Here is a 17,601-nt window from a genome sequence, read left to right as displayed (position 1 = left end):
CGCTCTTTTCTTTCCCTATTTGCTTCACATGCATACGATGATACAAATCGTTGAATCGAACTTTGGCATAAACATGAATACTAAGATTGTGTCGGACGTACAAGGCCATATATCTCAAAGCAAATCAAAGCTTTTGATAGTGAGGAGGCACACAAATATGTTCTATTACATAAACCCAGCACACCCACTCAAAACTGAAATAACCGATGCCTAGTGGCAAGAAAAATCACCATCACAACACATTTGATTCTAACAGACACCGTTCATCTTCTTCTTCTCCATCACGAACTTCCTCCACGCGGTGGTGATCTCCAGCTGGATCTTCCTGGTATCCGCGGCTCCGTTCTTCGCGTTCTCCTCCACCATGGCCTTCTGATCGATCTTGGAGGGGAGCAAGTCGAGCTCGTGCAGGACCTTCTCGATGTCGATGACGAGGCGCTCCGCGAGGGTGCGGGAGAAGTCTTCTCTTATCACAACCCGCAGCACCGTCACATGCTGCGCGTCGGGGGGCATCGTGTAGGCGGGGACGATCCACCCGAAGCGCCTCAGCATGTCAGAGACCTCGAACTCGCTGTGGCGGCTGTTGTCCTTGAGGGAGAAGGCAACGAGGGGCACCCCGTCATCCTTGGAGATGATGTTGAAGCGCCCCGACTTCTCCAATCCTTCTTTCAGCACCATGGCGTTTTCCCTACAGTTCTCCATGATGTTCCTATAACCCTGGCGAATCAACATTGATGTCATGAACAATACTGTGACAGTGACTACCAAAATCCTAAACAACAAGACTCTCTTCAATAACATCTTCTAGCTCACGCTTGTTACCAACTTACCTCATAACCCAACCGAATGAGCTGGTAGTACTGGGCAATGACTTGACTTGAACCTGCAAAAAAATTTGTTTTCGAATCAAATCACAGTGTATAAGCACAATCTAGGGTCAATCGTGAATTGGGAAGCTAAAAAGGAAACGAGAAATCAAAATACCCTTGGAGAAGTTGAGGGTGAAGGTGGGTTGATCAGCCCCCAGATAGTTGATGTGGAAAATGAGCTCTTCAGGCAAGTCCTCTTTGCTTCTCCAGATGACCCACCCAATTCCTGCATATACCAGCCCATACTTGTGCCCGCTCACGTTGATGCTCTTCACCAATGGCAACCTGAAATCCCACTCCAGCTCCGGGTACAAGAATGGTGCGATGAACCCTCCGCTCGCTGCATCCACATGGATCGGAGTGTCCCATCTGCCAAATTCGAAACGATGAACATCTCTCGACTTACAAAATCGAGTGCAATTTGGCACAAGCGTGAGCTCTTTTGCGGGCGTGTTTTTACCCGGTTTGCTTGTTCTTTTCGGTCAGGAGGTCGTTCAAGAGCTTGACGTCCTCGAACTCGCCGTTGAGGGTGGAGCCGAGGATCGCGGCGACGCAGATGGTGTTCTCGTCGACCATCTCGACAGCCTTGGTTGGGTCCATCACGTAGTACCCGTCCCTCAGTTTCACCTCCTTCAGCTCCACTTCAAAGTACCTCGCAAATTTCTCCCAGCATACCTTCATATTGTAATTCATCACAAGTTAGGATACTAGAACAATGTCGATTGAGAGTTTCGCCTTCTTATTACTTTAAACTTGGAGGGAAATCGATTTTCAAATATCAACAAAGCTAGGAGATTGTTTCTCCAAATATTGAATTTAACTATTTTTTAAGTTTGGATTATGAATTAGTACCTCTGGTGACACAATATAAAGGTCACAAGCTATGTAGTAATGAATAGTACCTGAACATTAGCACCGGTGACGATGTTGGGCTTGTCGTAGGGTTTGCCCTCGGCTTTCCTCTTGTTCTGCCACTTCCTCTTGAAAGCGAGCCCCGCCAGCATGATTGCCTCCGACGAGCCCACCGTGCCTACTCCGACCGCAGTTTCCGAATCCCCGAGGGGCGCATTGAAGAGATGGGCTATCATGTTCACGCATCGATTCTGCATTCGATAGTAATTATAGTCATGTCAAAAGAAAAATTAGCCCATAGAAACCATAATGGCAATATACATTGCGAAACTTCACTTCACATCTTCACTTTTTTTTTAAGAAGTCACAATTGACGTCTTCAATTTTCAATCAGTTTCAACAAATGATGTAAGCGGATGTAGTTACTAGAATATAAATTGGCAAACGTGGGTCCAAAGGATGTAAACGATCATGCCACGCGGCGCAACCACAAAACTCAACCCCCCCTTCTACGACACTTCTTTTACCAATTCATTTAATACTATACATGCCGTATTCATTATAGTATTTCGTAAAGCTCTAGCATTGAAGATTTAGTTGATGGGAAGTCTATTGAGGGGCGATTTCCAATAACGATGTGCACTGCATGTGATGGAAAAGCTAGTACGCTAATCATGGCCGATTTGTCTGCAGAAAATGTGGTTTGCAATCTATGGAGGAAGATTAGTCCGATGAGGTCGTCGGGTTCCGTCCGATCGGAACATCAAGCTAATCCAGAAGTCAAAAAGCAATGCACGAGACATATTTGGGTAGATGATAACTGACAAATCAACGCCACGTCCCCAGCACAAGTAGCCAACGAAAATGAGGAACTTCCAGACTTATCAAAGTCAAAACGATCTATCACTATCGTGATAGCTAAGCCTAAGAGAAAACCTACAAAGTTTCTAGAATTTTCTCCGTTGAATTTCCACCACCACATCCAAGAATTGTATATAATCAACTATGTGTTAGATTGACACGCGCCGCACTCTGATTCCAAGTCGCACTCTGATTTTAGGTTCCGAATTCTTAGTTATTGTGATTTTCAAGAATTCAACAAGGACGCTAGAGTTAGTAGATGTCGGATTCTCGGATTCGAATCACTTCGTTGATGAGCATATTTGGTAAATAATTATACCAAATCCTCAAATCAAATAAAACATTATTAAAATCCACAAGTTGGGTTCCAAGAAAGGATTGGATACGACCAGCTGAAGCCCCCACCCATATTGACTCATACCCATTGAATCGAAAGCCGTGTGGGGACCCGATCCGTCACGACTTCCACTAGCGATATTAGGTTTGAGCTGACAACTCCGAATCGAGGGACACATGGCAGCTAACGATTGGCTAGGCATTCGTCCCGACACGATGCTCGTGTTTTAACGGTGGACCAAATCAAAGGCGACCAATTCAGTTATTAACGCCGTCAGTGACGGCACGCAGCATGCCCTGCCTCCATTATTGCATCTCAAAAGTCGGACCAACTAAATCTTACAAAATTCCTAGCTAATTATACATCTCTTCCTCGTAATAGGATATGTAAGAGACTAAGAATACGGTCCTAAAATAATGGAAAACGAAATTCGTCTCCTCCTATCCGACATATCTCTGGACAAGTACCATAAAAAAATTCATCAAACTATACTCATTATGACACAAATACTTCAACTTTTTTTCATATCAAGAAAAAATCTAACTTATACTTATTTGACATATATACCCTCTATTACAGTTTCATCCATGGTATATATGTCGCACTGTTATAAGTTCAGGGTTTTTCACGACAAAAGAAGTTTGGGACATTTGTATCACAATGGGTTAGTTTAAGATTTTCAGTGAAGCTAAAAAAAGTTTTGGATACTTATGCCACAGTGAGCATTTTATGGTAATAGCCCTATATCTCGTGATCTTTAGGTGCTTGTCTAACTTTAAGCCAATGGGTGTGGGATTATCGAAATAAAAGAGAATTCATAGCAATTGAAAAGCAAATAATTAAATTAAAATAATCGACGTTTAGTAAAAGGAATACAAAGCGCCTATTCGAGTATTAAGTTGTCGGAATCACGAGGCATGGCGATTGATAAATACGTCTCTCTCTCTCTCACACGCAATGAATTGACAAAGAGGGGAAGGAAGGAATCGAAAGCAAGGAGGAACTTTCGAGCCTCTCCTTCGTGCACGTCAACCACAAATTATGGTACGATGGAATGTGTTCATCGGGTTCCATTGTCAATGTCAAAGCACTTAATTTGTTACTTCTGTCCATACACGCTAGAAAGATTAATCAAATCGGCTTTTTTTTTAAATCGTTGTCTTACTCCTCTAATGACGCGGACAAAGCAAATCGTTTTCTATAAAGTAATTGCAAAAAAAAAAAAAAAAAAAACACACGCGCACACGCATATTACTTTTTCTAAGTTTTCGAATTTTAGAATTCGGAAATTGATGACACAGAGCATAGCGGATCCCATAAGATTGGAGGTCCTAAAAGCGTGAATTGATATCTCTCTTTAACGTTTGTGGACCGTGTTTAGACTTTCGAGTCATTTAAGTGTTTCTTTTCCTTTATTAGGTAAGATACATTATGCATGGTCTGCCCCACTATTCGAACCAAAATAGGGTGAACGGGCCATGTGACCCTCCACCTGTCGATTTTATACGGGAATTCTTTTTCTTTTTCTGGATTAATCTCCCACGTCATTTTCATATTTATTTTATTATTCCTATTGTCCTCTTTTGGTGCCATACACTACTTCTCATAATCGGACGACCATGGCCTAAAAGAGTTTTAAGGGACAAGAAGGATCATCAGTTTGTTTCTTAAATCTTAACAAGTGTTTCGTCGAAGTTTCGATACGAATGTTCATAATGTTTTCGGGGTTAAATGATAGTTAACTCTTTATGTGATGGTAAATAGTAAGGTTGTATTTTGTCGCCCAGATGAAGAGTCGGATAGAATTAGAGTTATCCTATCCAACATTCGGAGGCGCATCCGGACTGGAATAAGTCCTGATAATATCTCCGATTACTTATTCAGGCACCGAGAGTGAGATAAAAACTATCCCATCTGTATAGAATTAAAAATTTTAAAATACTCTAAAATAAGATAAAAAAGACAAAAGCCTTAGGGGACCGCAATAGGTGCTAGTGGTGACCAACCACGGTAGCGATCGCAATCGACCACTTGTGTCTAGATTGAAATCTGGACTCCCAACTTTAAGTGGTGAAGGCAGATTATTGCAAGAGACGCGCCAACAATCGATCCCAAACCACATATTTGTTTGTGTCTTTTTATTCTTTCAATTCTTTGACCTTCTTAGTTATATTTCTGAATTGTTAATTCTACTTTTATACCTATATTTGTCGTGATATTCGCCTTCTACTAAACAAAATACACCATATCACAAATTCCCCACATTGTTTTGTCCTATCTTTTCATTACCGTTATCCAATCCTAATTTTTGTTCAAGCGACCAAACGTAGCATGAGAGGACATCAAATAATAACCTTATGATTAATATACATTATATGAATTTAACGATAGAAAGCGTCTTCTTTATGTACTTACCAGTTACCAATCAGTCTTTCTATCCTCCTTTTTTGGTCCATTCTTGACTTCAAGAGGTTTCATATTTTAAATTATCACATGGAACCCACTCCTGCACAATGTAAGCACAGAAAAAGGGTATGCTACACTTTATGCTTGTTCCTTCTTTTTTTGTCTTTATTATCTTTTCAGGTTCTTGATCAAGTGGGTTCAATTGGATTTGGGAGAACATGTAGTTTCTTTTCCTTTTTAACATTATTACTCCTTAGACTATGGACATCCCACACATGCCAAGCCTTCATCTAGTTCCTTGACTAAGAAAAAGAAATCTTCTTTATAACCCGCAATTTTCGGCCCGAAAAAAATCATATTATATATAATTCAGGTGCTTAATTTTCCTATCGGCTCTAGGGCTGACCACAAGAAAACCAAAAATCAATGGTTCAAGATTACAAGCAACTACCTTACTTGTGGAAGCAAAGTACGAGGTTGATCGATTTCAAGATCTAGATTCGTTGCAAAAGGGTCATTGAATTAGTACTTAGCTTCGTCAAAATCTGCGGACTCTTAGAAGGAAGAAGACATTCCATCTAGCTAAGTGAGGAATCAATTTTTTGGGAATGATATATAATAAAATAAAGGTAGTGTTTTAAAGAATCAAACCAAATCTTTATTTTCGTTTTGCTACTTTAAGTACACCGCAGATCTGAGTTTTGGCTACGTAGTTCATTTTTTTTTAAGGGTTTGTCATGTATAGGTCGACTTTATCAAAAGTATGATTGCAGGGTTACCGACCCATCAAGCAACCTTCGTCATACTTAATCCTCCCTCTAAATAAATCATTTATGTTTTACTAATCTCTTTTCTTGAATTGGTTTAACTCCATTTTAATAATCCAGATCTAACCCACGAATAGTCTCGTCATTAACACCGCAATCCACGCTTAAATTACCACTTCCATGTCCACATTTAGGCATGTCCTTTTCTTGACATGAATCCATGATCTAAGAGGTGATCGTTGTTTTCCATTGATCTATGTAATTTGGAGAGTTTGCAGCAGAAATGGCAACGCAACGATAATGAGGTGCAGAACAAGGGTTTAGGAGGACTCGCCTGCAACTCGGTGGTGACCGGGTACTCGTCCATGTCGACGTAGTTCTTGTTGATGGCGGCCATTATGAGCTTATCGCACTCCGGCTCCATCCACGTGGTGACGAACGACGCCAGGTTGAGCCTGGGGTTCCCGTCCAGCATGAGCTCGTCGTTGATGATCTGGTACGCAGCCTCCTTGGGGATCGAGTTCTCCGACATCTTGAACCTGGATCAAGATCCATCCGATCATAATGAACATGTGTCAAACCACGAACATTAAAAAGAATATCGAAAGCTCAAGCTATCGGGAGAACGGCCTAGTCATGACCAAGACGACACATTGAAGAAAGACCGAAGGATCGCAAAGCATCACCTGGGGAGGGAGGTCCGGACATAGCGCGAAGCAAAGGTCGAGTGGATGGAGACGTCGGACTCGGAGGCTGTCTTGGAGAGAACCATGGCGATGAAGATCGAATTTTCTTTCTTGTGGGGGGGGGCTTTGGCTATGGAGGAAGAACTGAATTGGGGTTTTATGGGGGAAGATGGGCTATTTAAATTGAGAACGTGAGTGGACAAGCACTATATTTAATAAGATAATTTTGGAGTAAATAAATGGTTTGATTAAGTTTGTGAATTATTAAATTATTTTCCCCCCATTTCATGGCAATTTTCTATGGATGAATCAGAATAATAAAAGAAAAAGAGGAAGAATACCGCCCCCGGTTCATGACTGGATGATACGATTGGTGATTGATTGACTGTCAGGTGAGTACGCGTATAGGCACGAGAAATACTATTTTATGCATTTTCTTTGTTTGGGAGTGATTTGTCAGGTCTTAACAGGTCATGCCACTTTATAATCTGATTTTGGAACACTCACTTAGCCAGAGGGGAAAAAGGTCTATTAGCCATACAATTCCAGCAATATCTCTAGATTAGATCAGGACCAATAAAGCAATTCTCGTATTCTTCGAAAGTTGACAAACCCATTAACTACCAATGGTCCCGTTTTATCTTTTCATAAATCAATAGATATTTTGTACTTTAAATGCATATATGAAATTACAGTACTACGCGTTTTGTCCAAATCGTCTATGATATCGGGGCTTTCGCTTGCAAACCTTGTTCACGACCTGGCTAACCAAGATCTGTTGCGAGTGTATCACATATCCACTCATAATCAACTTGCAGATGCGAAGCCTATCACACGGCAATGCTTGTTCATTTACGGTCTTGGACCGGCATGCGCGATGGATGCCTCGTTTGTAGGGGCATATTGGAGAAAATGCCTCTCTACAGTCGAGCAATTCCAGCCGTTGCCGTCAATTAGATCAAGACTAATAAAGCAATGGAAAGTGCAGCAAAGAGTCCCCAAAGTCGGCAGACCCATTTAACTTGATGGGATTCCAAATCAAGACTAGATGGGTTTTATTCCATCTTTTGTTGGACAGAGGGCCGCAGCTTAGGAAAGTTCCTTGCATATGTTCCGGTAAATATCTTATCATAAATCATTAGCTATGGCTATTTTGTACTTTAAATGCATGTAAGCATACAACGAATCCTGCCGAAACCATTTTGTCGTCGAGATACGGATAAGTGAAAGATGATTTTGTGGTTAGTTTCTGTTTCGAAGACAGATTAGTGAAAATAGAAGAGATGCTGTGTCATTTTAGTTCTGGTGGTCTTATGTCTTCTTAAGTGTCTTTGCTTAATTATGTCAAACGACCTCCTAAACACTAATGGCTTCGATGATGTTTGCTGTATATCTGTCTTCTTGTTCATTTTCGCTTTCTAGTTTTCTGTGCGAATGTATTTTGTGTTTTGGTCTTTTAGTTTCGTAATGTCAAACTCGAACATCATATATGTCCTTGTGTCACAGGCCGAAAGATTCCTAACCGCAGAATAGCCCGTGTGGCGCCTGATGAGCCGAGCCGAAAGATTTCTGACCGTAGAATAGCTCGTGTGGCGCATGGTGAGCCGATAACACCAGGCCAGTCTTCCTTCTAAAGATTGTTTCTAAGAACAGTATGGTGAATCGTATTCTCACATCAGGATCGTAGCAAGCCCAGTTTAGCTCGATTATCCAGGCCCTCGAGCAAGATATACAGAACACTTCAATATAACAACTGGTTTTGGCTTGCCATAGCTTCATCAGAATAATGGCATCAGCTCTCAATGGGTTTATGCAAAGGAGATCAACCCCGCCTTCAAAGATCCTCTAAGATGGTATTCATTCCTCTCTAAAACTCCTAGCACATACACTCCCACAAACCAACTGTATTATCCCTTATGCATCGCTCACTCTCCACCTCGATGTCACAAATTTCTACTTATTAGCTTACAAGGGTATGGGAGAATTCGATCGGTGACACTTCTTCCATGCATTAACCTTGACCGTGGATAGTTCCTATTTCTATTCTGCATAGTTTCATTGGTATGTCCTCTGCATATGATTCTAAATCCTTCACACGATGATGATGGAAAAGAAATCGCTCTAAATCCAAAATAAGGCACCATCGTTCTTCATGGCCAACCTCCGCTGACAATGCGCCGGTGATCGGACTCTTTTTTTCCGATTAAAGACGAGGCCGCTCTCAAATATCCATGAGATCCAAAGTCGATGGTGACGAGCGACGACTCATTCTAAGTCTACAGCTTTTGATTGTCCTCCGACCACTCTTTATTGGCTCATTCATCAATCCAAACTCCAAGTCTCTATTGTCATGTCGACATATTGAGGCGGTCCTGGCCTCCAAGGTAGCCGATGGGGAAAATCGGGGTGGTCACGATCAATCGCAGTTGCCGTCGGTCGACCTTCTCTAGTATGAAAGGTCGGGATCAATTATGTATTTCTTCCTTACCGCCATTAATATTATTTAGGTGGCCAACTTGGACCTATTCAATTTGGCTGTTCAAAGGATAAGTCCCCAACTCGCCCACGTCCCACTTGTTATCCGATCTTGAATATGGCCAGCTTCCTCTTAGATGCGACAGGCTTGTGCCGGGACGGGGACGCGGATGAGTCGTGGTCGTCGGGTTTTTTTGCGAGCGGAGGAAATTCAAATCTGATGATGCAGATATGGAAGAAGGCCTCGCCTAGCCAGATCTAGGCGAGGGCCACAACGCCCTCGCCGGCCCTAGCTTCAAAATCCAGAAAAAAAAAAAAAAAACAGAGAAAAGGAAAAAAAAAAAGAAAAAAAAAAAATAAAAAGTTCGGAAATTATTAAAATATTATATAAAAATGTTCACGTCAGCGCCCGGTGTCTACGTCAGCGATTTCCGATCAAAATTGGCCGGATGGACTCAATTGGTAAGAAATGAAAATGTTTATGATTCAATTGATAAAATTAAAAGCTTTGGAACTGAATTAGCAAAAGTGTGATAGATTTATGATTTTTTGGATAATTTTTTAAGCAATTGCTGGTGTCCGCCAAAGACGACTTGACGAAAGCTCCTACCATCAATTCCGACATATCATATCGCTTAAGAAAGAACCCAACTTCGCACGTCAACGTGAATATCAATAGCGTCACTCGAAGATGAAAAGACCCACTTGCTCAATTCTGCAGGAGAATATGCGGTTTGCCGAGGGAGAGAGAGGGACTGAGGGAGAGAGTCCTAGGCGATTCTGTCCCTTTTTGCTTCTTAAAATAAAAGAACAGGACAACGTTTCAGCACCTTTTTGCATAGGGGAATCAATTATTATGCCAGGAGCACGATGCTTAGCACGCTAATCTAAGACACGTCTCGCCAAATTTCCTTTTTACTTTCAAATTCTAGAAAATTTTAAAACTTCCACTCCCGTTTTTGTCCTTGCGATATAAAAAATGGGCTAATTAAAAAAAAAACATACCAACTCTATTTTAAGTGATAATTCTAATACGAACTTTTTTCGTCTCGATAAAAAGTACCAACTTTTACTTAAAAATCTGGCCCCGTGATATGACATTTTCAAATTGTTCAGGCCAAATTTGAAATTTAAGTGAAAGTTTGCGATTTTTTATGAGGCAAAGATAAAGTTTATATAAGAATTGTCACTTAAAGTAAAGTTGGTGCTTATTTTTAGAATCAACCCTATAAAAGATATCAGTACACGTAAAATAAATTCTCGTATTTAATAGTCTTAAAATATAATAACAATGTGACTCTCGTGTGTACGGTTCGATTTGTGCGAAGCTGATGAGTTCCTCACGAGTGATCATCTTATGCCGACTTGTTGAAACAAATCTGGCGGAGCAGCATTAGCTTTGCACTAGCAGCAAATCGATCCGCTATACCCGATCAACCGACACAGTAGGCCGGGATTGGGACGGCCCATTTACGTCCATTCTAGTTTTGGAATCATTTTGTCAAGATAAAATGTAAATCGTCGCATATGAAGCCTGTGCTGTCGCGTTTTCTTGAATATGTGAGGAGTACGACAAGGAAAATTACATGAGATTATGGTCATGACAGCAAAATCGACTGAAATCTTGCCCTTGTCTCCACCCTTATCCGGCCATCGTTTCGTAGACGTGAACGAAATACGGATCCTGCCATTTGGTGACAAAGGGCAAACAAACTACTACGATTGGAAGATGTCGAACCCTAGGAGGCTCAAAACTCTTAAAACGGGGGGGATCGAGGCAAATTCAAATGTGAAACACAAATCCATCCGAGTACATAAATAATACAAACTACTTTCGTTAAATTCCTCCCCCCCACAAACCATCTCATTCAGGATTTGAGCTCATTCTCCCCAAATCGATCCCCCTTTATTTCTTCTTCTCCGGGATCACAGCCACAGGCAGACGCCACTGCTTCCCACATGTTATCCACCAGTCACCTGTGCGGAAATGAAATCAACCACACTCATTGATAAATCAACAATAAACATCAGCGAACGAAGACATCGATCCATACAGAAGGAAAATAACTAATGTTAACTTCTGCTCTGTTTTCCTCTTTTTATTTTTCCTTTTCGCAGGTAGTCCTAACTGCTGAGGAATATGTTCGTTACCGAATTGAGTTGAGAAATTGTAAACATGCTGGATGTTTCTCCGCAGGAGATGGAAAGTTAGGCAGCAGTTAGTACTTCAAGTGAGTAGAACTTGATGAATCAGAATTCAACATTTACATTTTTCATAGCTAAATAATCTGGTCAAGGAATCTTTACTGATAGCAAAGTGATATATTTTAAGTGCTGATTTCATTCTTTAAAGCTGCTTTAAATTCCACCACAGACCTTTATCTCTATTTTCTAATTACGGCCCTTCTTACATTCACATCAGTGGATGGAACCAAATGGTGACATCTTCACTGATGGATCATCTCAGAGCTAGCATTTTATGTTTGGTCGAGTAAAATTAGTAAAGAACAAGACTCGAAAGAGAAAATGCGAATCCTCAGATTGTGTTGCGACCATTCATTCTTAAACAGTGCATGCATGTGACTTAGTGATCAATCAATAGACCTAGAACAGACATAGGAAAAGTCCAGGACCCTTACCTACAGCAGAGATTGGCATGAAAGCCTTGCCTTGAGTTCATTTGCCACAGCATCAATAAACTCTTCGGTGTTCAGGTATTGATCCCTAGTAACCCTGCGCAACTCATGAGGAATTAATACAAACTCCTGTGCACAAATTAATTCACAAAAGCAAGCTTTGAGGGCTCCAGGGGAATGAGGACATTGAAGATTCTTAAGATCCTAGAAGTACTTACTTAGAACCATGAATGAGGAGCGCAAGATCCTTGGTCATCTTGCCAGACTCAACAGCTCCAATACAAGCTGCTTCTAGTTTCTCGGCAAAATCAAGGAGTCTGGCATTGTCATCCAACTTGGCCCTGTCAAAGTAAAATCAAAGCTCATGAAGCACCATTAAGAATATTCCAAGAAACTAAGCAATGCATTATGTATTGAGTGAAAACCACACAACAAAAAGGATTCACAATTGTACCTATGAGCAAGCCCTCGTGACCAAGCAAATATAGAAGCAATGCTATTAGTGCTGGTTTCGCCTCCTTTCTGGTGGACCCGATAATGGCGGGTAACTGTACCATGAGCAGCTTCTGCTTCAATTGTTTTTCCATCTGGGCAGACCTGCACACAGTATGTTGATGAATGAAAAAGTGGTCACAAGATCCTCCGAATCGAGAGATAGAGAAAACGTGATCAAGGAAAACTTTGGGTTACTACTCTCTTTTTGGTTGATCCCTAGGTTCGAACAATAATATAGAGAATGCATAATCACTACTTTTCCGTGAGCCCCTCTCACATGAAGGGCATTAATGAAGTTGCCATCAGCAGGGGGTATACGTGCAGAAGTTCTACAGTTCCAAGAAAAATCTAAAAATAAATAGCAAGCCACATAAAACTATAGAGGGCCAAATATTGTGGAGGCACCTTATTCAACTGCAGTTTCTAGGAAATAGTGTTTAGTTATGTTTTACACCTAGTCAAAATCATCCTTGATAAATCTGGATAGGTGGTATACAGGCAGAAGTTCTTCAGTTTCAAGATAAATCTTAATATATATATATTATATTAGCGGCATACAACTCAACAGGACCAACATTATGTGAAGGCACCTTATCCCATTTGCAATTTCTTATAATTAGAGCAGTAGGTTATGTATTACACCTAGTGAAAATTATAGCCAAAAATGGAACACGTAGCCCAGTCAAAATTATGCATGCCATATAAAGTGAAACATATGACCTGTTCTTTATGATTACTTCACTGAAGACAGTGATCAGTACCGAAGTAAACCGAGAATTCCAAAAATAGCAGGAAAATTAAAATATGGACTTCTATTGCAAATCCAACCGATGGAGAAAAGTTTCTCCACATGCAGCCGTCGTTGTGACCAACTCACCAACGGGTATGAAGGCTAGTGGAGACAGTTTGTCTACGCTGATAGTGTTTCTATGATAATCATTTAAAAAAATCCAGTAAAAGACCAGGTTCACATTTTTTTTTTCCTTTTGAAAATGCAAAAGGAGGCTACCAATAGCTTCCATTTGATGTAATATAAGATAATGCTGAACACAAAAGATACAGGTAATTTACCAAGACAGATGTCATCAAACCAAGCGATCCAAACCCTGCAATTATCAAAACAATCATCAATTACTAAAAGGAACCAGCTTCTCATATAGACGACCTGAGAACCCTAAAGCAAATTAGTTCGGACAAAGTCACACAAACCTTGGGCTAAGAAATCACTCTGGACATCTCCATCATAGTTCTTGCATGCCCATACATAACCTCCCTCGCTCTTTAGAGCATAAGCCACCATATCATCAATAAGACGGTGTTCATACCTTCAGCAATGATAGAGTAAGTCAACAAGATAGCAGACAGTCACCAGACGACTCTGGCAATCAACTTCACCACTCACCAGATTCCGGCAGCCTCATACTTTGACTTCCAGTTGGCCTCGTAAACTTCTTGGAATATATCCTTGAATCTGCATTAATATGATCCACTCTTATATTCTTCAGATACAATTAGCAAGTAAGGATTCACTTTCTAACAGAATAAGAACAAGAAAACATTTATGACAGAATAAGGACACTATATACCTTCCATCATATTTTTTTAGAATGGTATTCTTTGTGCTAAGATAGAGCGGCCACTTCTTCTGATAAGCAGTGTTCATTGAAGCCTCAGCAAAAGCACGGATTGACTGCATTATGATATAAGAAAACGCTCATTAAAAGAAATGGTTGACTATGGTCAACAAAATGATTAGATGATCCAACAGCCCAAAACATTTCGCGTGCGAGAGAGAGAGAGAGAGAGATTCTAACTCTAACCTCATCTGTGTTGTACATGGACAATGCAACTCCACCAGCACCCGTGAAGTTATACACTTCTAGCTCAGTCTTCTCATCTGTGCCTTCTGGCACTGCATATAAGTATACAGATCTAGGCAATTCCAGCAACAACCAGAAAAAAGAAATAAATTTTTATAAACATTTGGAAAATTGATATTGTACCAAAGACAAGTTTAAGTTTCCCCGCTCCTTTAATGACTGCATCAGTAGCTCGGTATTGATCACCAAAAGCATGTCTTCCAATGCATATTGGCTTTGACCACCCTGAATAAAACAGATTATTTCAAATAAGATATCTAAAGATTCATACCTTATATCTGTCCTGAATAATTACTACCTGGGACAAGCCGGGGAATATTTTTGCACAATATTGGCTCTCTGAAGACAGTGCCTGAAGAGAAGGCAAACGGCCAATAGCATAAGATGATCTAAGAATACTTTGATAAATAAAACTGCACATGACCCTCAAAATTTTGACTCACCATTCAAGATGTTCCTAATCGTCCCATTGGGACTTTTCCACATTTGCTTCAAAGTAAACTCCTTCATTCGAGCTTCATCTGTCAATTACACAACATAAAAGTCTCTGATTACCAAAAGCAATAAAGGACACACCTGTTTCTTAGTTCAAACAAGCAGAACTGTTTTCAACAGAAAGCTTAAGTATCTTTACCTGGTGTAATAGTTGCACACTTGATTGCCACATTGTATCTGAAATGGGAAAAAAAGGATAGGTCAGGAGTTCAAGCTATTAAAAAGTAAGATAACAACCATATTGAAGTGTCAAATTATCTCATTAACTGAAATTTGACGAAGGTTTGTTCTAACTAGAATGAACAGAACAGAGCACGATGGGAGACTGGTACACACAAAGTAGACTGATCTTTCCCGCGGCAGCGGGGCGGTTAGTAGATAGTAATATGAAAACTGATAGCAGAAGCATAATCGAAAGCTTCTTACAGTAATAATCGCATAAATGATAGGAATTAACCAATACCAACGAAACAGGGCGTACTTTAGAGTTGCTTCTGCACTTTCAATCGTAACTTTGTCATCAGTGGCATCACGATGATGAAGACCAAGGTCGAAGTACTTGATATCCAACTCCAAGAAGGGAAGAATAAGCTGAAAAGGTTAAAAAAGATATGAGGCTCTGGAATTAAAATGCCCAACAACAAAGGTGAGCGGGACAGCAAATGAAAACCTAGATGACTTAGCGATCACCTTATCCTTGATCGATTTCCAGAACACTCGGGTCATTTCATCCCCTGGATTGAAGGACGAGACAAGAATCAGAAAAAGAAATTGTAAAGGCGGGAAAAATTTAAGCTGATCACCTTGGTGCTGGGAAATGCCCACACATGATATGAAAGAATTAAATGATCAAGAGTAATGCCTGATTTTGTTAACTTCAACAGCTCAAGAGCAAGTGGAAAAACGTCCTCATCTTATGAATAACTGAAGCAAGATATTGTTGCTTCAACTTAGTAGCTACATACCTTAACTAGCTCATCCCTTTTGCTTAATAAAGAATTGCTTATGCTTTGTCCCAAGGAATTTAACACACAAATCAAAACCAATTCAAGTCTAGAGCTCAGTTCATAATCGTGGCCACGGGCAATTCCAAACGACTGTTTTCAAAAAGCACTTTTGACTTCTAGAAGCTACAGTAACAATTTAAAATGTCAACAGCAGTTCCATTGGAACCACCGGTAGAGTGGACTCTGTTCAAGGCCAGAAGGTGAAGAAGACACACCTAAATACGTTCGAAGAGTTGACAAAACAATCTCAATGGCCACGCCTAAGCATCCAAATTTCAAACAGAGGGACTCCACTTACGAATCAGCACTAAATTCGAAAGCTTCTCGTCGAATACAGCAAAAACACTACGACTGATGTAGGATGGCAAAAGAATATCAAAGAGAGACTCGATCATCATGTCAGAGATAACACTCGCCGATTACATCCATCTGAATCGGACTCGGACGTAAGCCACCAACTCCGAGCCCGCGAGCTGAGCAAGTTAAAAAAGTTTAAAAGAACCACCCTCCACTCAAAACCTAATGCTCGGACAAAGAGACTTTCCGACAACGACCACCTCGTTTTTCCGTGGCATTTCCACAACAACCCCATCATTTTCGCACCGTTTCAGAACAACAGCCACGTCATTCTTATCGTTTGCAATCAATCGAGCCCTCTCCATTTGAAAAACCGAATCAGAAGCATCCGAGCATGCGACATCTAAATAAGAATCAAGCACGGCAACTCATATGCACCCTCGCAGATCCGAACGTATTCGATGATCCAGCGGTCCGTCTACGTCGAAAGCTCGCGTCGAAACGGTAGGATCAGCACAGCACGCGCGAATCGAGAAAAGGGCCCGACGAACGCTCTCTTTGCGTCAAGAAACGATTTCACTTCGCGCGCCAATCGCGGGCGCTGCTAGGAAACCCCCCGATCAACCGAGCGCGCGCGAACGGTAACACCTCAGATCCAATTCGCGGCGCTCAAGCAGATCAAATCGCGACCGAAAAAAAAAAAAGAAAAACACGGGGGGAACGAGAGACGGAGGGAGGGAGGGAGGGAGGGCGGGAGAGAGATCCGACCGTCCATCTCGACGATGGGGTTCTCGACCTTGATCTTCTCGAAACCCATTGCCTCCCGCGCGAGCTCAACGGAAGCGGCGAACCAAGGTAAAGCGGATTCGAGGGAGATCTTTTGCACAGAGAGAAAGAGACGGAGCGGAACGGGAGACCTCGCTGGAGAAAGAGACGACGGGGTATTTGTACACCATTTTGCCGGACCTTTTGCTCTCGTCTTTGGCCTCCTATTCCCCCCCTTATTTACATCATTGCCATCGCTCGAACCGGGTATTCCTCCGCTGACGCAACACGTCGGACCAAAATTCCACGGTTTTTGTCCGCGCGACCACGTGAAGATGAACCGCCGGTCAACCCGCGCTTCACCTGCGAAATTAATTTTTTATCTGTTAATAAAATCGTGTTCCCATTTTTTCGTAATTTATTCGTTATAAACGACAAAAAAATGGGGAATATATTCTTTTATTCGAATAAAAAGATGCATTATTACCACAAAAATTTTAACACGAATTACAATCGGTACAATGGAAGAAATTAAATGAACACCGTCGATAGCTTCCAATGATCAATCCACACACTATATATGCGTGGAATCTCATGATCTTCAATTTGAGGATTTGATTATTGGGCTCGCACTTTCCATGCTCGATGCTACCCTTATTTTATTGGTTAAATTGTAAATTGATTATCAATTTTTGTCATCACCTGTTCGATTTTCTTCGGGTTCAGTAGCTTTCCAAATTGAAAGATCAAGCCAACCATGGAGTAAATTCTCT

The 17,601-nt window shown here is 41.1% G+C and overlaps 2 protein-coding genes across 2 annotated transcripts; both read right to left on the bottom strand.

Annotated features, from left to right (window-relative positions):
- Positions 1-50: 50 nt before the first annotated feature.
- LOC115681325 (glutamate decarboxylase) lies at positions 51-6,939 on the bottom strand. The gene is made up of 7 exons (XM_030605236.2): positions 6,779-6,939; positions 6,427-6,631; positions 1,772-1,972; positions 1,330-1,544; positions 985-1,238; positions 831-883; positions 51-717 (listed from the first exon to the last, which is right to left on the bottom strand). The coding sequence occupies exons 1-7, from the start codon at positions 6,862-6,864 to the stop codon at positions 250-252; spliced, it is 1,482 nt and encodes a 493-aa protein (XP_030461096.1). The 5' UTR covers positions 6,865-6,939; the 3' UTR covers positions 51-249.
- Positions 6,940-10,943: 4,004 nt separating this feature from the next.
- LOC115681411 (isocitrate dehydrogenase [NADP]) lies at positions 10,944-16,989 on the bottom strand. The gene is made up of 16 exons (XM_030605353.2): positions 16,832-16,989; positions 15,450-15,493; positions 15,241-15,350; positions 14,899-14,936; positions 14,708-14,785; positions 14,563-14,616; positions 14,388-14,489; positions 14,205-14,296; positions 13,971-14,074; positions 13,787-13,855; positions 13,594-13,709; positions 13,456-13,490; positions 12,344-12,486; positions 12,108-12,230; positions 11,893-11,986; positions 10,944-11,230 (listed from the first exon to the last, which is right to left on the bottom strand). Exons 1-15 carry the CDS (start codon positions 16,878-16,880, stop codon positions 11,893-11,895), a joined length of 1,251 nt encoding a protein of 416 aa, XP_030461213.1. The 5' UTR covers positions 16,881-16,989; the 3' UTR covers positions 10,944-11,230.
- Positions 16,990-17,601: the final 612 nt, after the last annotated feature.

This window comes from Syzygium oleosum, unplaced genomic scaffold (genome assembly GCF_021117445.2).
Source record: "Syzygium oleosum isolate NSW1041296 unplaced genomic scaffold, Sole_v2.1 Sole_v2.48, whole genome shotgun sequence".
Taxonomy (NCBI): Eukaryota; Viridiplantae; Streptophyta; class Magnoliopsida; order Myrtales; family Myrtaceae; genus Syzygium; species Syzygium oleosum.
This window is presented reverse-complemented; position numbering and strand designations above follow the sequence as displayed.